The 20,836-nt window shown below is 51.4% G+C and overlaps 1 protein-coding gene across 1 annotated transcript in view; it reads left to right on the top strand.

The window, feature by feature from the left end:
• CACNA1B (calcium channel, voltage-dependent, N type, alpha 1B subunit) overlaps positions 1-20,311 on the top strand; it is a gene marked incomplete at its 3' end in the record, with an annotated part of 72,006 nt that extends 51,695 nt beyond the window's left edge. Inside the window, exons 7-13 of the mRNA XM_008576618.1 lie at positions 96-248; positions 2,081-2,271; positions 15,479-15,582; positions 17,915-18,030; positions 18,615-18,671; positions 19,403-19,621; positions 20,255-20,311. Coding sequence (XP_008574840.1) covers positions 96-248; positions 2,081-2,271; positions 15,479-15,582; positions 17,915-18,030; positions 18,615-18,671; positions 19,403-19,621; positions 20,255-20,311 — 897 coding nt within the window. The remainder of the gene's footprint in view (positions 1-95; positions 249-2,080; positions 2,272-15,478; positions 15,583-17,914; positions 18,031-18,614; positions 18,672-19,402; positions 19,622-20,254) is intronic.
• Positions 20,312-20,836: the final 525 nt, after the last annotated feature.

Below are 20,836 nucleotides of genomic sequence, written 5' to 3'. Positions count from 1 at the left end.
CCCGCTCCGCTCTCTGCCCCGCCCGCTCCGCTCTCTGCCCCGTCCCGCCCCCGCCTGCTCTCTGACCCGCCCGCCCCCGTCTGCTCTGGCCCCAGGTTTGCAGGTGGTGCTCAAGTCCATCATGAAGGCCATGGTTCCGCTGCTGCAGATCGGGCTGCTTCTCTTCTTCGCCATCCTCATGTTCGCCATCATCGGCCTGGAGTTCTACATGGGCAAATTCCACAAGGCCTGTTTTCCCAATAGCACAGGTGAGGCCCAGCAGCACCCCTGGAGCTCAGACGAGGACCGCAGATTCATTCATGCAGGACACAGGCACTGTTTTAGGTGCTAGAGGGGCCTTCGAGGTGCCGGAGGAATGAGGTGGGGCACGTGTTCGCGTGGCGGACACAGACAGTACGCAAACACATACATAAAACGATTACAGATTAGGGTGACTTCTAGGAAGGAAACAAAAACTGTATCTGAGGGAGAATAATTTGGGGCCCGCTTTGCAGAGGGTGGGCAGGGGAGGCCTCGTGCTAAGGCGGCGATTGAACACTAATCTGAGTGCGGTGAGCAGCAGAGCCATGTGGCCGCCTGGCCCGAGGGCTTCAGGGACAGGGAGCAGCAAACACAGCTGGAGGTGAGGAGCAGCCAGGACACAGACAAAGCAAGCGGGTTTCCTGGCCGTGGTGAGAACTCTGAGTCTTATTCTGGGAGAAACGGGAAGACAGTGGAGGTGTGAGCAAGGCGTGACATCGTCTGATCGATGCGGCTGCTCGAAGGAGGCAAAGGCAGGAACAGCGTTGAGGACGACACTGTCTCAGTCCAGGGAGACGATGGTGCCTAGGGCCGGGCTGTTTTGGTAGAAAACCCATATGATTATCCCTTAGACGCAAAAAAAGTTTCTACTCAAGTGTAAATCATTCAAGATTTAAAAAAATTTTTTTTTATCAGACTGGAAATAAAAGGGAATTTTCTTAAATTCCCTAAAATTTCCTGCAAGCGTCATACTTCATTGTAAGTCTTGAGAGCTTACCCTTTAAAGTCGAGAACAAAATAAGGACACACGGTCACTCCTGACGTGCGCAGCACTGTGGCCATGACCTGTGCTATGAGACAAGCGAAAGAAGAAACCCCGTATCGATCGATCACTGAAGAGAGGACATAAAACTGCCGCTGTGCACCGAGAGAGAGGTGCCGCCAGCTGCACACAGACCAGCGGCGGCTCCTGATCTTCTTTACCAGCATTTACCCAGATATTTGCAGGGAGGCGGACAAACCGCTGTGACCGGTTTCACCTTCTAAACCTGGCAGCAGCTGCTTCCCATCCTAGCAATTCCTCAAAACTTCTCCTATGTCAATAGAAGGCATTTTCACTGTGCTACATTAAAAAAAAAATATGCCCTTTCATTGGGGCTTTCGGAGTAGAGCGAGTAAACGTGCTGCTCACCGTCCTGCTCCGGAGACCAGCAACGGTTTCCAGTGCTGCTTTCCCCCGTGTGGTCCCTGGCTGTGCCAGGCTGCAGGCCAGTGGAAGGGTGTCCACTCTGCAGGGGCCGATGCAGCGACGCCCAGGCCACTCTCTGGACACATGCTGGGTTTGCTGCAGGTTGTCTGGCCTGCGAGCACTCGACGGCGTAGTGGCCGAGTCCAGTTTGGTGCTGACCAAGGGCCTTGCTGGCTGCAGAGTGACAGTCAGATCTGCACGTCAGGAGAATCTTGCTGGCAGTCTGGCTGTGAGGGAGGAGAAATTAGGGCAGTAGTGCTAAGGATTGGAGGTTAGGAGTTCATCGTTTTGATTTTAAGGTTAATGGATCCCGAGTGTGTTTAAAAGATGATGGGCAGGTTCCAGGAGAGAAGGAGAGGCTGACCAGTGGCTCCTGAGAGGGCAGGTCCTGAGCACAGGTGGAGGCAAGTGGGGGGTGGGGAGAGGCCCATGCAGGTGCAAGGAGGGGCACTGGGAAGCTGGCGGAGGGTCTCTGTGGGTGACTGGCTCCTGCGCCCCCGCAGTCAGTTCTCTGGAGCACGTGCATCCCAGTGCAGGTCGCAGGGCTTGGTGTTTCTGAGCTCAGGGTCTGCTTCCTTCTCCTCTTCACAGAGGCAGAGCCTGTGGGCGACTTCCCCTGTGGCAAGGAGGCCCCAGCCCGGCTGTGTGAGGGGGACACTGAGTGCCGGGAGTACTGGCCAGGACCCAACTTTGGTATCACCAACTTTGACAACATCCTGTTTGCCATCTTGACAGTGTTCCAGTGCATCACCATGGAGGGCTGGACTGACATCCTCTACAATGTGAGTCGCATCTTGTCCCTGGGCCTGGTGGGGCTGGAGCTCCTGGGCTGGAACCTCTGGGGGTCCATTTAGGGGGGCATCTGTGACCTAGGAGCCACTGCCCAGCCCTAGGCTCCTTCCTCCAGAAGCTCCACCCAAGGGCTCATCACGGTCAATCTCAAGTCGTACTCTTGACCTAGGTCCTGCTGGGGTCTACACGGCAGTCTCCCTTATGAAAGTGCAAAGGGCTGTGTGGTAAAAGTTGGAAGAAAAACCCCAGGGAAGATGCTACCGCTGCTGATGGGGAAGGAGGCCGTGGCACTGACAGTTACGCTCTCTGCACACTTGCTCCAAGTTAGGCCCCGTGTGAAGCGTTTTATCCCCGTTAACTCATTGAATCGTCTCGGGAACCCTATTGTACAGATGATGAAACTGAGCCATGAAAGAGCTAGTTCATTTGCCCAAGCCCTGGGCTGGTAGGCGGCTCTCTGCTCACCACTAGCTACGCCGTCCCTGCTGGGATCTGCTGGACGGCGTCAAGGGACAGGGAGGCCTGCCAGGCTTCTTGTGGCCCCCATCCTTCCCAGTGGAGATGGTGAGGAGCAGGGCAGGGGTTTCTGGCTGCAGTGAGCTGAGGCCCAGGAAGACTTCCCTGGGAGCGCCGGGACTCCTGGACAGGGAGCCTGGATCTCGTGCGTTCGTTCCCTTCACGCCGAGCCTGTCTGGTACTGTTGCCCTTGTGGTCTCCCTGCTCTCCCTGGGATGCCAGCCCGTCTCAGCAGTTCAGGGCAGTCTGGATTCGGTGGCCACGACAGAAGTCGATTATGAGGCCCTCGGGGATGCCTGGTGACGAGCTCACCCCCATTTTCCCTCCATCCGGGGCTCTTCTTGGTGGACTCTATCATTGACTGCTGAACGGACCTTAGTCTCTCTTTTTTTAATATGAAGCTTCCTCCTGCTACCTTCTGTCCCCCTCTGTAAGTGTCCTGTGAGCCACCAGGACATGAGAACTGTTAAATTAGTGCCTCGGGAGCTTTGGGAAGTGGAGGAGGAAGGTGCACACGAGCTAGGAATCTGGGAAGTTGTGGCTGGTGGACTGTTGAATTTTGGGTCACCACAGGGTGTGTTCTGCTCAGGTGCAGAGGGGGTAGGGCAGCTAGAGCACGAGGTTCTGCCACCTGGGGCCTGTCATTAGTGCACTGAGGGTGGGCCTCGGGTCACATGTCTCTGGGACCCTGCGCCTCCTCCCCAGCCCCTAGAAGCTGTGTCCCTAAGTACTGGTGGCATGATGGTGGACAGAAGGAAAGGGAGAGACTGGGACCCTCTGCTCTGAGCCTCCCCCATCGGTTCATGGGGAACCAGGCCAAGCACAGGGCTAGGCATTGAGCAGGTGCTCGACACTTGCTCGTTGAGCTGGCAGGTGGCAGATGAGGAGTTAAGGAAAAGCTGGCCAAGGGTCTGTTGAGCCACATTCCTCCCTGAGTGGGAGTCGTGTCTGATGGCAGGCGCTTTTCGATCGAGGGAACACAAGGCAGTGATGAGGAGCTTGGCTGTCCTCTCCCTGTAGCCAATCAAGGAACAGTGTCCACAAAGACAAACACTGAAAATAGCTCCGAGCTGGCCACATTCCCGCCAGCACCACCTCATGAAGGGCCATGCGATCAGGGCTCTGCAGCCCTGTGCCCCTGGGGAGGGGGTGGGCAGGAAGCAGACCCTGGGGAGGGAGGTGCTGCTGAGGAAGGGCCACAGAGGTAACCCGCTGGGCTCTGGGCACTGCTTGTGCGGTGGTGAGCAGGAGGCAGCAATGGTGAGGATCACGACACGTGCTGTGAAGAAAACGAGGGACGAGGAGTGTGGAGTGGCGAGTCAGAGGACACTGGGAGTGCAAGGCCTGGCAAGGTCTAGAAAGCAGGTGCTGTGGGATGCTGCCTTGGAAGTTTGGCTGGGGCACCAGGGTGCAATAGCGGCAGTGAGTTGTGAGACTGGTACCAGGGAGACCCCAGGGCAGGTGGCGAGTACCGGCGGGACCCACTCTTCACATTGTGGGCATACAGGGCTGGTCACTGGAGATGAGACAGAATTTTTTTTTTTTCCTTTTTTTTTTTTGTCTTTTTTCATGACCGGTAATGGGATCGCAACCCTTGGTGTCGCGCCCGCACCGCGCTCAACCAGTGAGCAGACCGGTCTCTATATGGGATCCGAACCCTCAGCGGGAGCGCCACCGCGCTTCCAAGTGCCGCACTCTACTGAGTGCGCCACCGGGCCAGCCCAAGACAGAATTTTTTAAAAGGGTTCTTTGGGGAGAGAGCATGCTCCTCAGCTCCAACCCAGTGAGAGGGGCTTTTGTGGCACCCTCAGATGTATGTTCCTTTAGGTGACGGACAGAAGCCACTAGGCTGCAGCAGGGGTGGGGGCGGGGAGTTGGGAGCAGGGGGAGGATGCATGTGAGGGTCTCGTGTACTAGCTGTAGTCAGGCAGGAGTGGGCATGAGGCAAGGACCGGGGCTGAGGATGGGGTCTCAACAGAGAGCCTCTGTTCAGAGTGGACTGCTGCAAAGCTGGTGGCAGTGGGCAGGGACGGGGGAGGCTCTCCAACTGGAGGAGAAATGCTGGCCTGTTTTATGGAGAGTGTGTGGAGTTGAGCAGGGCTGCAGAAGAGCACACACGAGTGTCTGTGAGACATGAGTCAGCAGTAATTCCCATGCAGCCCAGAGACATGAGGTGATCTCAGGACAGTGGCACACAAGGAGGAGCCTGTCTGCCCCCTTCCTTCCCCTCCTCTGCTTTGACAGTGTCAGGGCCAGCAGCCTCCACAGCAGCTGACGAAGGAGGAACAGTGCGAGGCGTGGAGGACACCGAGGGGCCACGCCTTCCTCCCCCACTGACAGCAGCCAGCTGTGGCAGGGCAGATTAGGGCAGTGGGCGTTGCTGACCTGGAGCATGTCAGTTTGATTACCAGCTGGGACTGGACACTTGATTACTGAATTGAGGCTGTTTTTAACTTGAAGTAATTGTAGAACTTTCTGTTACCCGAGAGTTATTAGAAAGCCATGGGGGGGGTGGTGTCCAAATTGTCATCTGTGGCATGGGAAGGGTTGTTCCACTGACCATATTCAAAGGAATAGTGGGAGGTAAATAATGTTGGTTTATGGTTATACACATATGATTTTGCTGATGTTCGTTGTTCTAGTTACATGCAGATGTTAGGAAAGAGTGGTCGGATGTATGGGTGCAAAGGCCATACTCTGCCATTAACACCAACAGGACCTGCTCATAGATTGTGAGAGGAAAAGAAGAATCAAAGGTATGACTCGAGCCACTGGGGAAAGTGGTGCCATTTACTGAGAAGGGCAAAGTCAGGGGCAAGGTGTTTGCTTAGTTCTGTTTTAGTGGAGGATGGTGGTGGAAATCAAGGATTGTGTTTTGGCTCTGTAGACAACTATCTTCATCCAAGTGGAGATGTTGGATATGCAGTTGGGTATATGAGAGAGACGTCAGAGGGGACAGCAGGGCTGAGGATGTATGTTTGAAGACAGCGATGCACAGATGTGTTTAAAATTCAACGGGTCTCAGTTTTGTTCAAGATGGCAGAATAGACAGTTCCTAGTGTAACTCTCTCCCACAAATCAACCAATTTACAACTATTAAAAAGCAACAACAGGAGGCCCAAGAGCCATGCCCGAACAGGCAGGAGCCATGTGCCTCAGGACCCCCAATCCAGGCCTGTCCCTGCCACCCAGAGAGACCTGAGAGCTGCTGGGACCACATGTCCTGAGTCAGCCATGCCAGAGCAGGCAGGTGCTGTGAGACCCCCAGCTCAGGCCCGTCCCCACCACCCAGAATTGGCAGTCCCTTCAGGATCCAGGCCAGACATCAGGGTGGAATGAGTGGACTGTGATACCCCCTGCCACAATGACAAAACACCAAAGGAAAGATACCAGAAATATGAAAAATCAAGAAAGTATGACACCACCAAAGGAAAATAATAACTCTCAAGCTCTAGATCCTATAGAACAGGAAGTCCTTGAAATGACTGACAAGGAATTTCGACCAACAATTCCAAGGAAACTAAAGGAGATACAAGAAAACTCAGTTAGAAAACACAATGAGGGCCGGCCTGGTGGTGCACTGGAGAGTGCGCCGCTTGGGAGCATGGCGGTGCTCCTGCCGAGGGTTCGGATCCCATGTGGAGACTGGTTCCCGCTCACTGGCTGAGCATGGTGCGGGCGTGAGGCCGAGGGTTGCAATCCCATTGCCGGTCTCCGGTATGGGCGCGACACCGAGGGTTGCGATCCTGTTACCGGTCAGTAAAAAAAAAAAAGACAAAAAAAAAAAAACCCCACAATGAAATGAGAAAAAATATATAGGACCTGAAAGAAGAAATGTACAAAGAAATCAGTGCCCTGAAAAAGAATGTAGCAGAGCTTGTGGAGCTGAAGGATTCATTCAACAAAATAAAAAACACAACAGAGAGTTTAACCAGCAGGCTAGAACAAGCAGACTAGAGAATTTCTGACCTTGAAGATGGGCTGTTTGAATTAACACAGGTGGACCAAAAAAAAAAAAAAAAAGAAAGAAAGGATTTAAAAAATTGAAGAAAATCTGAGAGATAACAGACAACCTTAAGCACTCAAATATCCAAATCATGGGTATTCCAGAAGGGGAAGAAAAAGGAAATGGCATTGAAAACATATTTAATGAAATAATAGAAGAAAACTTTCCAGGTATAGGGAAAGTCACAGATCTCCAGATTCAGGAGTCCCAAAGATCCCCAAACATATTCAACCCAAAAAGTTCCTCTCCAAGACATCTTATAATCAAACTGGCAAAACTCAAAGACAGAGACTCTTAAAAGCTGCAACAGAGAAGCATCAAGTCACCTATAAAGGAGCCCCAATCAGACTAACATCAGACTTTTCATCAGAAACCCTAAATCCAGAAAAGAATGGGATGATATATTCAAAATATTAAAGCACAAAAGTTGCCAGCCAAGAATACTTTACTCAGCAAGGCTATTCTTCTGAAATGAAGGACAGATAGTATATTTCTCAAACAAAAATGACAGGAGTTCACTACCACATGACCAGCCTTACAAGAAATTCTCAAGGGAGTACTGGGTTTGGTACCTGAAAAACAGCCGTCACTGCCATGAATACTCAAGAAAGAACAAAACCCACCAGTAAAACAAAAATGCTAACAATAAAGAGAAAAAGTAGTTTGTCGACCACCCCAAGAAACTAACAAACACAGAAGACAAATGGAAAATCAGAAAGAAAGGAACAAAAGATACTTAAGACATCTAAACAAAAATGAATAAAATGCTAGGAGTAAATCAACACCTTTCAATAATAACTCTAAATGTAAAAGGATTAAATTCCTCCCTCAAAAGATGCAGACTGACTGACTGGATTAAAAAGATGAACCCAACAATATACTCCTTCAAGAGATACACCTCGCCTGTAAAGACACACATAGACTAAGTGTGAAAGGATGGAAAAAGATATACCGTGCAAGTAGAAATGAAAAACGAGCTGGAGTAGCTATTCTTATATCAGAAAAAAATAGACTTTAAACCAAAAACCATAAAAAGAGATAAAGAAGGCCACTGTTTAATGATAAAAGGGTCTATCCATCAAGAAGACATAACAATCATAAATATATATGCACCCAACATTGAAGCAGTCAGATTTATAAAGCAAACACTATTAGATGTAAAAAATGAGATAGACACTAATACCATAAGAGCGGGGGACCTGAACACCCCACTCTCAACATCGGACAGATCATCTAGCCAAAAAATCAATAGAGAAACACAAGATCTAAACAGCACTTTAGACCAATTGGACTTCACAAATGTCTGCAGAACATTCCATCCAACAACCTCAGAATATTCATTCTTCTCATCACCACATGGAACATTCTCCAGGATAGATCACATGTTAGGTCACAAATCATGTCTCAACAAATTAAAAAAAAATTGGACTTATTCCATGTATTTTTTAAAATCATAATGGATTAAAATTAGAAAGCAATAACAAACAAAACTCTGGAAACTATACAAACACATGTAAATTAAACAACATTCTACTTAATGACATATGGGCCCAAGAAGAAATTAAACAGGAAATCAAAAAAATTATTGAAACTAATGAAAATAATACTTCATACCAAAACCTGTGGGATACTGCAAAAGCAGTACTAAGGGGGAAATTTATCACATTAAATGCTTACTTCAGAAGAAAGGAAAGATGGCAAGGAAACAACCTAATACTTCACCTTAAAAACTAGAAAACCAAGAAAAATCTAAACCCAAAGTGAGTAGATGGAAGAAATAATTAAGATCAGAGCAGAACTAAATGAAATAGAAAACTGAAAGATGGTACTAAAGATCAATGAAACAAAAAGTTGGTTTTTTGAAAAGATAAATAAAATTTACAAACCCACTGCCAATATCATCCTGAATGGGGAAAAGCTGAAAGCTTTTCCTTCAAGAACAGGAACTAGACAAGGATGCCCACTCTCACCACTCCTATTCAACATAGTGTCGGAAGTATTAGCGAGAGCAATCAGAGAAGAGAAGGAAATAAAGGGCACCCAGAGTGGAAAAGATGAAGTCAAACTGTCCCTGTTTGCAGATGACATGATCCTATATATTGAACAGCCTAAAGCCTCTATAAAAAAACTCTTAGAGTTGATAAATGATTTCAGCAAATTAGCAGGATACAAAATCAACACAGAAAAATCAGTAGCATTTCTATACTCCAACAGTGAATATACAGAAAAAGAAATCAAGAAAGCTAGCCTATTTGCAATAGCCACCAAAAAAATAAAATATTTAGGAATAAAGTTAACCAAGGATGTGAAAAATCTCCCTGAAGAGAATTACAAACCACTGTTGAGAGAAATTAGAGAGGACACAAGAGGATGGAAAGATATCCCATGCTCTTGGATCAGAAGAATTAATACTGTGAAAACGTCCATATTACCCAAAGGAATCTACAGATTCAATGCAATCCCCATCAAAATTCCAATGACAGTTTTCTCAGAAATGGAAAATAATTATCCAGACACTGATATGGAATAACAAAAGACCACACATAGCCAAAGCAATCCTGAGCGGGAAAAAAAAAAAAAAAAAAAAAAAAGCTGGAGGCATAACACTACCTGACTTTAAACTATACTACAAAGCTAGAATAAACAAAACAGCATGGTTCTGACGTTAAAACAGGCACACTGATCAATGGAATAGAATAGAGAATCCAGAAATCAACTCACACACCTACAGCCGTCTGACCTTTGACAAAGGAACCAAGTCTACACACTGGGGAAGAGACTGCCTCTTCAGAAAATGGTGCTGGGAGAACTGGATATCCATATGCAGGAGAATGAAACTAGACCCATACCTCTCACCATATACCAAAATCAATTCAAAATCCATTAAAGAATTAAATATACACCCTGAAACGATAAAACTCCTTCAAGAAAACATAGGGGAAACACTCCAGGAAGTAGGAGTGGGTACAGACTTCACGAATATGACCCAAAAAGCATAGGCAACCAAAGGAAAAATAAACAAATGGGATTATATCAAAGTAAAAAGCTTCTGCACAGCAAAAGAAACAATCAACAGAGTGAAAAGACAACCAACAGAGTGGGAGAAAATATTTGCAAAATAAACATCTCACAAAGGATTAATATCCAGAATATACAAGGAACTCAAACGACTTTACAGCAAATAACCCAATTAAAAAATGGGCAAAGGAGCTGAATAGGCATTTCTCAAAGGAAGATATACGAATCGCCAACAGACCCATGAAAGAATGTTCAGCATCTCTCAGCATTTGGGAAATGCAAATCAAAACCACACTGAGATACCATCTCACTCTAGTTAGGATGGCTAATATCTAGAAAACTGAGAATGATAAATGCCTGCAAAGTTGCAGAGAAAAAGGAACTCTCATACACTGTTGGTGGGACTGCAAAATGATGCAGCCTTTATGGAAAATTATACGGAAGTTCCTCAAACAATTACAGATAGATCTACCATATGACCCAGCTATGCCACTGCTCCGAATATACCCAGCGGAATGGAAATCATCATGCCGAAGGGACACCTGTACTACCCTGTTTATTGCAGCACTCTTTACAATAGCCAAGAGTTGGAACCAGCCAAAATGTCCATCATCAGATGAGTGGATAAGGAAACTGTGGTATGTCTACACAATGGAATACTACTCTGCTCTAAAAAAGAATGAAATACTGCCATTTGCAACAACATGGATTGACTTAGAGAAAATTATATTAAGTGAAACAAGTCAGACACAGAAAGAGAAATACCACGTGTTCTCACTTATTGGTGGGAGCTAAAAATAAATAAATATACAAACAAATAAATGTGGGGGTGGAAAGAAGACACAACAATCACAACAATTCCTTGAACTTGTTAAGACAAGTGACCAGACATGATAATATGATGTAGATAGGGGGTGGGGAGAGGGAGGGGGAAGGAAGAACGGTAAAGGGACATGAAAATCAACTACATTGTATATTGAGAAGTTCAAATAAAAATAAATAAATAAAATTCAACGGGTAAGTGGTTCAACAAACTAGTGTGTCCATGCATGGAGTACTACTCAGTGATGAAAAGGGACAGACTACTGACACTCAGTAATCTGGATGAGTCTCCAGGGAATTGTACCTCAGTGAAAACAGCCAGTACCATAAGGTTACATATGGTATGGTTTTATCTGTATGACATTCTTGAAATTACTAAATTATAGTATGGCAAGCAGATTAGTGGTTGCCAGGTATTAGGAGGGGTGAGGTTAGAGGGAAGTGGGTATGACTAGAAAGGGGCAGCATGAAGGATCCTCATGGTGATGGAATGTTCTGTGTCAATATCAATATCCCATTTGTGATTCTGATTATAGGTTTGCTGGTTGTTACCATTGGGAGAAACAGGGTAAAGGATACATGTGATATTTCTGTATTATTTCTTACAACTGCATGTGAGTCTACAATGATCTCAAGATAAAAAGTTTAATTAAGAAAAAAAGCCAGTTCCCTTTACGCCATGTCTCCCTGCAGTTCCTTCCCACTTCTCTGCTCCTTGAAGGACTAGTCTATCCCTGCCATGCTCACTTCCTTACCTCTTTCTCCCTGTAACCCCCACATTCCAGTGTTTTCTCCCCACCACTGAGACTGCTCTTGTCAAGGTTACCAACAGCTTTCTTCTTGCCGACTGCCACAGTCGGGGTTTCTCTTCTCATCTTCCTTGACCTCTCAGCAACATCTGACCTGGTTGATCACTTTCTTGAAACTCTTCACTCTGCTTCTCAGGCACAGTACGATCGTGGTATTGGAGGACATCTGGTTGTTTCCAGTATTGTGTTATGTATAAAGTTGCATTTGTCTGGGGTAAATGCCCAAGAGTGCCAATTTCTGGGTTGTATGGTAGTTGCATGTTTACTTTTTAAGAAACTAAAACTTTTCCAGTTTCATATTCCCATTAGCGGTGTATGAACAGTCTAGTTTTTCTGCATCCTTGCCAGCCCTTGGTGATGTCACTGTTTTTGAACTTTAGCCATTCTGATAGATGTATAGTGATACGCCATTGTGGTTTAGATCTGCATATCCTTATGGCTAATGATGTCGAGCATCTTTTCATGTTTATTTGCCGTCTGTATATCTTCTTCAGTAAAATGTCTCTTCATGTCTTTTGCTTGTGTTCTGTTTAGATTGTTCTTTCACTGTAGAATTTTTAGAGTTCTTTATATATTCTAGGTACTAGTTCTTTGTCAGACATTTGCTTCCAAATATTTTGTCCTAGTCAGTAGCTTGTCTTTTCATACTCTTTACTTGGTCTTTCACAGAACATTTTTAATTTTTTTTTTTTTTTGTCTTTTGTCTTTTTCTGTGTCCGGCAACGGATCGCAACCCTCAGTGTTGCCCCCGTACCGGACCGGGGACCGGCAACGGGATCGCAACCCTCGGCGTTGCTCCCACGCCTCGCTCAGCCAGTGAGCGGGAACCGGTCCGTATGTGGGATCCGAACCCTCGGGCGGGAGCGCTGCCGCGCTTCCCAAGCGGCGCACTATCCAGTGTGCCACCGGGCCGGCCCCAGAACATTTTTAATTTTGATGGAGTCCAGTTTATCAATTTTTCCTTTTGTTGACTGGGCTTTTGTGACAAGCCTTTCCATCCCATGTCCCCTCCGTTCTGTTGCTGTACATTTCCAAAGAGGTTTTTATTTTTAATATTGTATTTTTCAGTTCTAAATTTTCCATTTGGTTATTCTTTATATCTTCTACTTATTTGCTGAGGCTGTTTCTTTGTTGAGACTTTCTATTTTTTCATTTGTTTCAAGTGGTGTTCAAAATTGCTTATTGATGCGTTTTGTGATGGCTGATTTAAAATCCTTATAACATACTTCTATCCTCTCTTACCTTAGTGTTGGCATCTGTATTAGTCAGTGTTATCCAGAGAAACAGAAACAATAGGGTGTGTGTGTGTGTGTGTGTGTGTGTGTGTGTGTATGTTTATTAGGGATTGGCTGACATGATTATGGAGGCTGGCAAGTCCAAGTCTGCAATTTAGGCCAACAAGCTGGAGACCCAGGAGAGCCAGCGGTGCAGTTCCGGTTGAAGGCCGGCCGGCAGAGATGAAACCCAAAAGCAGTCTGTTGGGAAACTTCCTCTTACTTGGAGGATGGTTGGTCTTTTTGTTTATTCAACACTGCAACTCGTTGGAAGGCCCACCCGCGTTGTGGAGAGCAATCTGCTTAATTCTATCAATTAAAATGTTCATCTTATCCCAAAACACCATTTCAGAAACACCCAGAATAATCTCTAACCAAATATCTGGGCACCCCATTGGCCCCGTCAAGCTGACACACAAAATTAGCCGTCACAGCATGTGTATGGGTTGTCTTTTCTCGAACAGTTTGTGCTTTCTCTGGTTCCTGGTGTGATGAGTGAGTTTCAGTTGAAAACTGGACATTTCTGGTATTATGTCATGAGGCCCTGGATCCCAAACTTCTGTTTTATCTGGCTTCCTCTGTCACTACTGTCAGGGGAAGGGGGATACTGTCTGGTTACAGGTGAGTGTAGAGGTCTGGGTTCCCCACTTGGCCTCCATTGATTCATGGAAGGGGCCTTTTCCTTAGCACTGGGCAGGGGTGGTAGGTCCAGTTCTCCACTGTGCCTCCAGGAAACTTCCCTGGCTGGGAGGATCAGGTGTGCTGATCCACCCTCCTTCCTGCTGGATGGTGGTAAAAGCCTGGTTCTCCCTGCTCTCCTCTGACAGCACCCTAGCAGGGCCAGGGCGTGGGGTGCCTCACTGCTGAGTGTGGGAGTAGAAGCCTAGGCCTTCCATGTGATCTCCACTAATACCACGGACATGGGCTGGGATGAGGAGGCCTCATTAACCCCTTGTTGAGGAGAGAACTTCCAGCTCCCTACTTGGCCTTTTCTGACAGCATCCTAGCTTGGGGGGTGGGTGGGTGGGGCGCCTCACTGCAGTCTGGGAAGGTGGAAGTCTAGGCCCCTTACTGAGTCTTTGCTGGGAGGGTGAAGGCAGCATCACAGTCTTCTGTGGTGCTCAGCTGGAGCAGCGTGATGACTGTCTACGTTTTCTGTCTTGCTAGGCTGCTGCTTTCCTGCCCCTTTGGCTAGACAGCTGGCTTTTGCATTTTTTGTCTGTACCTGTTTTTGCATTTCCAAGTTGCAGGCTTCTTCAGCTCCAAGTCTGGGATGTATGAGGCAGAAATAAAACCCAGGGACGCTTAGGTCCTAGCTGGTCTGCCTTCTTTTCTCCACCTTTCAGAGTCTTCTTACGTTTGCTTTACATATAATGTTCAGAATATTTATTATATTTAGCGGGAGGAATAGAGAAGAGTGTGTTTACTCCATCTTCCCAGAAGTGGAAGTCCTTGCTTTGTTTTGTTTTTGCTTTTTAAGATGAGAGCAGTTCGGGTGACGTGGCTGCGATGGGAATGACCCCTCAGAGACGGGAGATTGCAGGAGCCAAGAGCTCTAGTGGGGGAGGGCCTGAGACTGCAGCAGTGACTTCTCGCCTTCCAAGAAGGAAGGCACACTTTGAGGGTGCACTTGCAGGCAGGTTGGTGGCCTTGGTGGCCCTCTAGTCTACAGGTCTGAGTTCCATGTGAGTCTGAGCTAAGGTGTGGTCAGGGAACATGAACTGCAGTTAGAGTTGGGATTCTGAAGGTCATTTTTGGGTTAGGGTCCAGGGATCTCAGGGGCCAGCCTGGAATCGATGTCTAGGGATCAGAAGCCACAAGCTGCAGTCCATCCAGGAGACCCAGGACTTTCCAGGGCTAGTGTCTGCAAATCCTGCCAGGGCTGGCAGACACTGGAGGGCAGGAATACTGACAACAGCACTAGAGATTGGCAGCAGCTGAGGGCAGTTCCCAGGTCATCCTCCGGCCTCTGTCCTGCTTGGGGCCCTGGCCTGTGACGTATGAACTGCCTCTGAAGAGCAAAGTGAAGGGGCCGTCTCCCTCCTGGCCTGCCTGTAGCACTGGACTTGCACAGAGAGTGAGTTTCTCCACCCCTTAGTCAAGTCTACCGGGGACCCATAAGAACAAAACAGCTATGGAATTAAATTGTATTCAAAGGAGCTCACCCTTTTGTGGGCTGTGCTATAAAAAGCACAAGACCTGGGGGAGATGGCCCGTCTTCGCTTTCAGATACTCGGGTAACACCTGAGTGCTGGGTTCTGTCTTGGCAAGGCTGGTGGTGAGAACTGTCCACTGGGGACTTGTGGGGAAGGCGCAGCACGGAGGCTCCCTGCTGGTGCTGCGCGGTGGGAGCTGCTGGTGCTGCGCGGTGGGAGCTGCTGCTGCTGCACGGTGGGGGCTGCTGCCGCTGCGCGGTGGGGGCTGCCGCTGCGCGGCGGGAGCTGCTGCTGAACAAGGTTAGATGTGAAGCTTGGGACCTGTGGGGTTCCATTCAGGAGGAAATGTCTCTGGAGCTGCTCAGGGTACCTGGCATCCTGGGGAGGGCTGAGTGTCCCTGCCCCTCTGGAGCCACAGCCTGGAGAGAGCTCTGCTGTGCAAGGCTCAGGTGTGCTTGGACCTCTGGCTCCACCCGGATTCCCCCAGACTGGTCTCCCCCTGTCCGGACCCTGCCAGGTGTTTGCTTCTGAAGAGAAGCTCGATCAGGGCTGTGTGTCTTGTCTGTCTGTCTTAACCGCTTCCTTCTTGCTTCCAGACAAACGATGCAGCCGGCAACACCTGGAACTGGCTCTACTTCATCCCCCTCATCATCATTGGCTCCTTCTTCATGCTCAACCTGGTGCTGGGTGTGCTCTCGGGGTAAGAGGCCACACGGGCCTGACCTGGGCACCCTCTGTGTTCTCAGGCTGAGGCACAGCAGGCCGTGGAGACGGACGTGGGTCCATGTGACATGGCGGGTGGGCTGGGCCTGGCTCATGGGCCTCCCTCGGTGGCAGTTGCTCCCAATGTCCTGGGCCCTGGTGGCCTTTCCTCTGGGCCACCGTCCCGACCTGTCCCTTGACCATCCCCTGGCCTCCTTCCTCTATCACCCCCTTAGCCTTTGCCCTGGCCTCTGCCATGGGAGGGGCTGCTGCAGATCGTGCCTGGTGTGGCCTGTGCTGGGGTTTCTGGGAAGCCTCAGAGAGCAAACCCTGCTACTGCAGTGAACGAGTGGAGTGACCCTCTGGGTCTTGGCTCCAGTGACCACTAGACGCTTTACCCTGGCCCTGACCCCTGTGTGCCCTCTCCTGTCAGGTCACCTCTTTGTGCCAGGCTACTCCAGAGCGAGGGTGCAGGGCTGGGAGTCCCTCACAGAGCAGGACTCTTCCTGAGCCCTCGGGAGAGTGAGATGTCGCAGGCTAGCGTGGCCAGGCCTAGCCTGGGGACAGCAGCACTCTCCTGTGCTGGCCTGTGGCTGAGGAAGTGCAGTGTGCTGAGGGGAGCAGTCTGGCCCCGCTTCCACAGAGCTGAGGAGACTGTGCTGGAAGGAGGCAGAGAGTGTTAGACTTGGCCTGCCCCTGTGCCCCCACCTTGGCATGCAACTCCCTGTGAAGCTGGAGGGGAATCCATTCTTCCCACCCTGAAGATTCCTGCTCAGTCCCAGGAATCCTGTGGTGAGCTGGGGATAGCGTCTTTGATACAGCCTGGTGGACCCAAGGGGTGGCTGCCACACTGGCCTGAAAAGGAGCAGCCACAGAGAGGACAGTGGCTGGGGGCCATGGCCTCTGTGCTCTGGATGGTGTCCTTAGCCTTGGTCCTCTCCTGTAAGGGATATGATTATCACTAGCATGTCATTCCTAGCGTTTCCAAAGGGACCAGTTAGGGCCATAGCACAGGGGATGGACGTAGAACTCCTGGTCTGGTGGAGAAGCCAGGGGAGGCCTGGGGCTCAGAGAAGGCAGCTGGGGGTGGAGCCAGGTGAAAGAGGACGGAGAACCTTCCAGGAAGAGCACAGGTGGGTGGAGGCTCAGTGGTGCGGATGGGCATGGCGTGTGCTGCAGGGATGCTCGGAGCTGGAGCCGGAGGGTGCAGTGGGGAGGGGGTGCCCGGACTGGCAGGGGGCTGGCGGTCACCAGACTTGTGAGGATGTAGGCTCTGTGCTGAGGACAATGCACAGTGGCAAGACTGGCAGAAACACGGGTGGGTCCACAGGGAGGCAAGAGAGCAGCCTGCTCAGGGTTGCTTTGTGGATCGTGCTCTGGAGAACGTGCAGAGAGGACTGCGGGCAGGAGAGGGGCTGGAGGGCAGGGGCTGCGTGGTGGGGTAATGGGCCTCGTGTCTCCCCAGCTCCTCCCTCAGCTGTGAGCATCCTGGCCCTTGGGTGCAGGAGGATATGGGGTGATTTCCTAATCAGTCCAGCTGAGCCCTCCCTTAGGCACCCTGGCAGGCACTGTCCATGAGCTTGGGGTCAGTCCCGGTCAGAGCCAAGCTTTCCCTCTCACTGTGGCTGTGTGTGCAGGAGTCAGGCCTCTGAGACCCACTCCTCTGGGAAGCTTGTTTCATGTATGTGTGCCTGCGTGCGTGTGTGGACTCGTGTGTGTGCGTGTGTGTGAGTGTGTGTGAGTGATGGCTTCCTTCTGGCACCGTGAGCTGAAATGCTCAGCTGGAAGCCTGGGGCCGGGGTGGGGTGCTGGCTGGAAGGGCACGTGTTCTCTGCAGGTCACCACATCTGTGCAGTGTCAGGAGGGGCCGGGGTGGGGTGCTGGCTGGAAGGGCAATAGGTCTCTTTTCTTTCCTGTTCGTCATGAGCCTCAGAGGTTTGGTTGAGGCTCCACGGACCCTACGATGTTTTCCTTCTGCCTCTGGCCTGCCCGGATCAGTCCCTTCTCCCCCCGTTCCAGTCTGTCCTTTTTCCTTCTAGCAATGGTTTTGCATCTGAACTAAGTGAACATATTTCTCTGGAGAATTCCTGCCCAGAAGCTCTTTGTAGGACAGCAGATAATAGGCCTGGCACTTGGTGGGCTGCATGCCTAGGCCTGCTCTGTGAGCCACACGGTGCTCTGTGGCGCTCGGGTTAGAAGAGCCAGGTGGTAGGAGCCGACCTGGAGGGGTGGCCCGGGCCTGCGTGTCCCCTCCCGGCCTTGTCCCGGTCGCGTGGTCGCGGGTGTGCGTGCACTCGCCTGACGTCGCGTTTCTGGCCCCGCTGGCACAGAGAGTTCGCCAAGGAGCGGGAGCGGGTGGAGAGCCGGCGCGCCTTCCTGAAGCTCCGCCGGCAGCAGCAGATCGAGCGCGAGCTCAACGGCTACCTTGAGTGGATCTTCAAGGCTGGTGAGCGGGGGTGGTGGCCGCGCTGTTGGCCTGCCTCTGTCGCCTGTCCCCAAGTCCCCTCTGCTGCTGGCCGGGGTCCTGGGGCTCTGGGGGAGTTGAAGAGGGGATCGCTGAGCCGGCCTGGAGGGTCCCTGTAGTGAAAAGGGCCCAGGCTCCTGGCACTGGTGGCCATGTGCCTCTGAGGACGGTGGCCTTCGTACTTGAGGGTTCTGCATGGCCCGGCCTAACTTGTGCCCGTCCCTGTTAGATCTAAGCAGCCCAGCTCTGCCTGGCTCCCCTCCCCCAGCCCAGCGGTCCCCTCCACGCGGGACCACATCGGCCTGCAGAGGTTTCACAGGTGCCTCATCTGTGATGGATTCACCCAGAGGGGCCACGGCTGTCGGGGCATGGTGGTGTGTGCGTGGGGCACAGGGAGACGGGGGCGGCGGGGCCTCCTCACAGGGCGCTGCTGGCTTCTGGAGGCACAAGAGCTGAGAGGCAGCGTCCCCCAGACAGAGGCGCCCTTGTCCGGGCTTTTCCTGGGGATGGGCCTGTCGGGGACGGGGAGAGGAAGGCTCTGACCTCAGGCTGTGTCCCCCTCACAGAGGAAGTCATGCTGGCAGAAGAGGACAAGAATGCAGAGGAGAAGTCCCCCTTGGATGGTAGGTGACTCCTGTTGGTAGTCCTCATGGGGTGAGAGAGCTCGGCTAGCCGCGGGGGCAGTGACACGCATGCACACCTACGTCCTTCTCTCTGCGGTGCCGGGCACCTGCACACCTGCCACTTTAACACAGACCTGGGGCTGTAGAGGCCAGCCCTAGACTTTGTGACACATGCACACTTGTCACCATAGGAAGCTCTGTTGAGCAGTGCTGCTTCTAGAAGCTTTAAAACTGTGGGTTCAAACTGAGCTGTATCTGTCCCCAGGGCTTCAGGTAATGCTGCTCCCAAAGGCTGTGGAAAGACTCCTGGCACAGCCAGGGGCCACCGAGGTGAGGGTGAGGGCCACCACTGCTGTGGGCTCAGCTGTCCCACACCGGAGGCTCTGAGCAGGCCTGTGCCGGCTCCTCTCTGCAGCCCTGGCCGTGCCCCAGATGGGTGTTTCCTGGTCTCTCCGGTGGCCCCGTCTCTCCACTGACCTCATTTTGGAGGGAAAGAAAAGTGGAGACCCCCCTCCAAACCCCTGTCCCTTTTGCTATGAGAACTGAGGAGGCCCAAGGGGACCAGGCGTTGTCCTGCCTTGGCCTTAGCTCCGGCTTCAGGGTAGGAGCTCGGGAAAGGTCACTAGCTCCAGGGGAAGGGTGATCCCTGTGCGGCTGGAAGAAACCCCGAGCCCCAAGCGGGCTGCCCGAGGGCTGCAGCTCACAGGCTGTCTCCCACCCTTTGTTTAAAGCAGTGTTGAAGCGAGCGGCCACCAAGAAGAGCAGAAACGACCTGATCCACGCAGAGGAGGGGGACGACCGGTTTGCAGACCTCTGTGCTGTCGGTGAGTCTCATGGGTCCTGGCTCTGTGAGCTTGTGACTGGACAGACAGTGTGCCCCCAGCTTCCTCCTGGGCACCGAGCCACTCCTGGAGCCTTGTCCTTGCCCAAACGCCTGCTCATTCATCTCAGTGCGCTCTGCTGGCTGCTGGCTGCTGTGGGGTCTGCCATCCCCATGTGGACACAGAGTCCTCGGCCATCTCCCGAGGCTGGAGGGCTGCGTGTGTCTCTCTCCATAGCCCCTGACTATCTTCTGCCTTCCTGGGGCCTGCTGCCTCTGAGCCCCTTGCTGCATCTCCTTCTTCTCAAACAGTAAAAGGGAAATTCTGCTTAATTTTAGTTCCCTTCCCCTTGGTCTGGTACCAGACTTCTGGGCGCGTCCCCACCAGATGGCCAGTCATGGTGCATTCTCCTGTGAAGGAGGACTCGGCCCTGGTCTCCACCTTTAGCTGTGTGGGAGAGGCACAGGCACATGGCAGTGATGGCTTTTCATTTCGAGACNGCAGAGGTTTCACAGGTGCCTCATCTGTGATGGATTCACCCAGAGGGGCCACGGCTGTCGGGGCATGGTGGTGTGTGCGTGGGGCACAGGGAGACGGGGGCGGCGGGGCCTCCTCACAGGGCGCTGCTGGCTTCTGGAGGCACAAGAGCTGAGAGGCAGCGTCCCCCAGACAGAGGCGCCCTTGTCCGGGCTTTTCCTGGGGATGGGCCTGTCGGGGACGGGGAGAGGAAGGCTCTGACCTCAGGCTGTGTCCCCCTCACAGAGGAAGTCATGCTGGCAGAAGAGGACAAGAATGCAGAGGAGAAGTCCCCCTTGGATGGTAGGTGACTCCTGTTGGTAGTCCTCATGGGGTGAGAGAGCTCGGCTAGCCGCGGGGGCAGTGACACGCATGCACACCTACGTCCTTCTCTCTGCGGTGCCGGGCACCTGCACACCTGCCACTTTAACACAGACCTGGGGCTGTAGAGGCCAGCCCTAGACTTTGTGACACATGCACACTTGTCACCATAGGAAGCTCTGTTGAGCAGTGCTGCTTCTAGAAGCTTTAAAACTGTGGGTTCAAACTGAGCTGTATCTGTCCCCAGGGCTTCAGGTAATGCTGCTCCCAAAGGCTGTGGAAAGACTCCTGGCACAGCCAGGGGCCACCGAGGTGAGGGTGAGGGCCACCACTGCTGTGGGCTCAGCTGTCCCACACCGGAGGCTCTGAGCAGGCCTGTGCCGGCTCCTCTCTGCAGCCCTGGCCGTGCCCTAGATGGGTGTTTCCTGGTCTCTCCGGTGGCCCCGTCTCTCCACTGACCTCATTTTGGAGGGAAAGAAAAGTGGAGACCCCCCTCCAAACCCCTGT

This window comes from Galeopterus variegatus, unplaced genomic scaffold, assembly GCF_000696425.1.
Source record: "Galeopterus variegatus unplaced genomic scaffold, G_variegatus-3.0.2 Scaffold1373, whole genome shotgun sequence".
Classification (NCBI taxonomy): Eukaryota; Metazoa; Chordata; class Mammalia; order Dermoptera; family Cynocephalidae; genus Galeopterus; species Galeopterus variegatus.
This window is presented reverse-complemented; position numbering and strand designations above follow the sequence as displayed.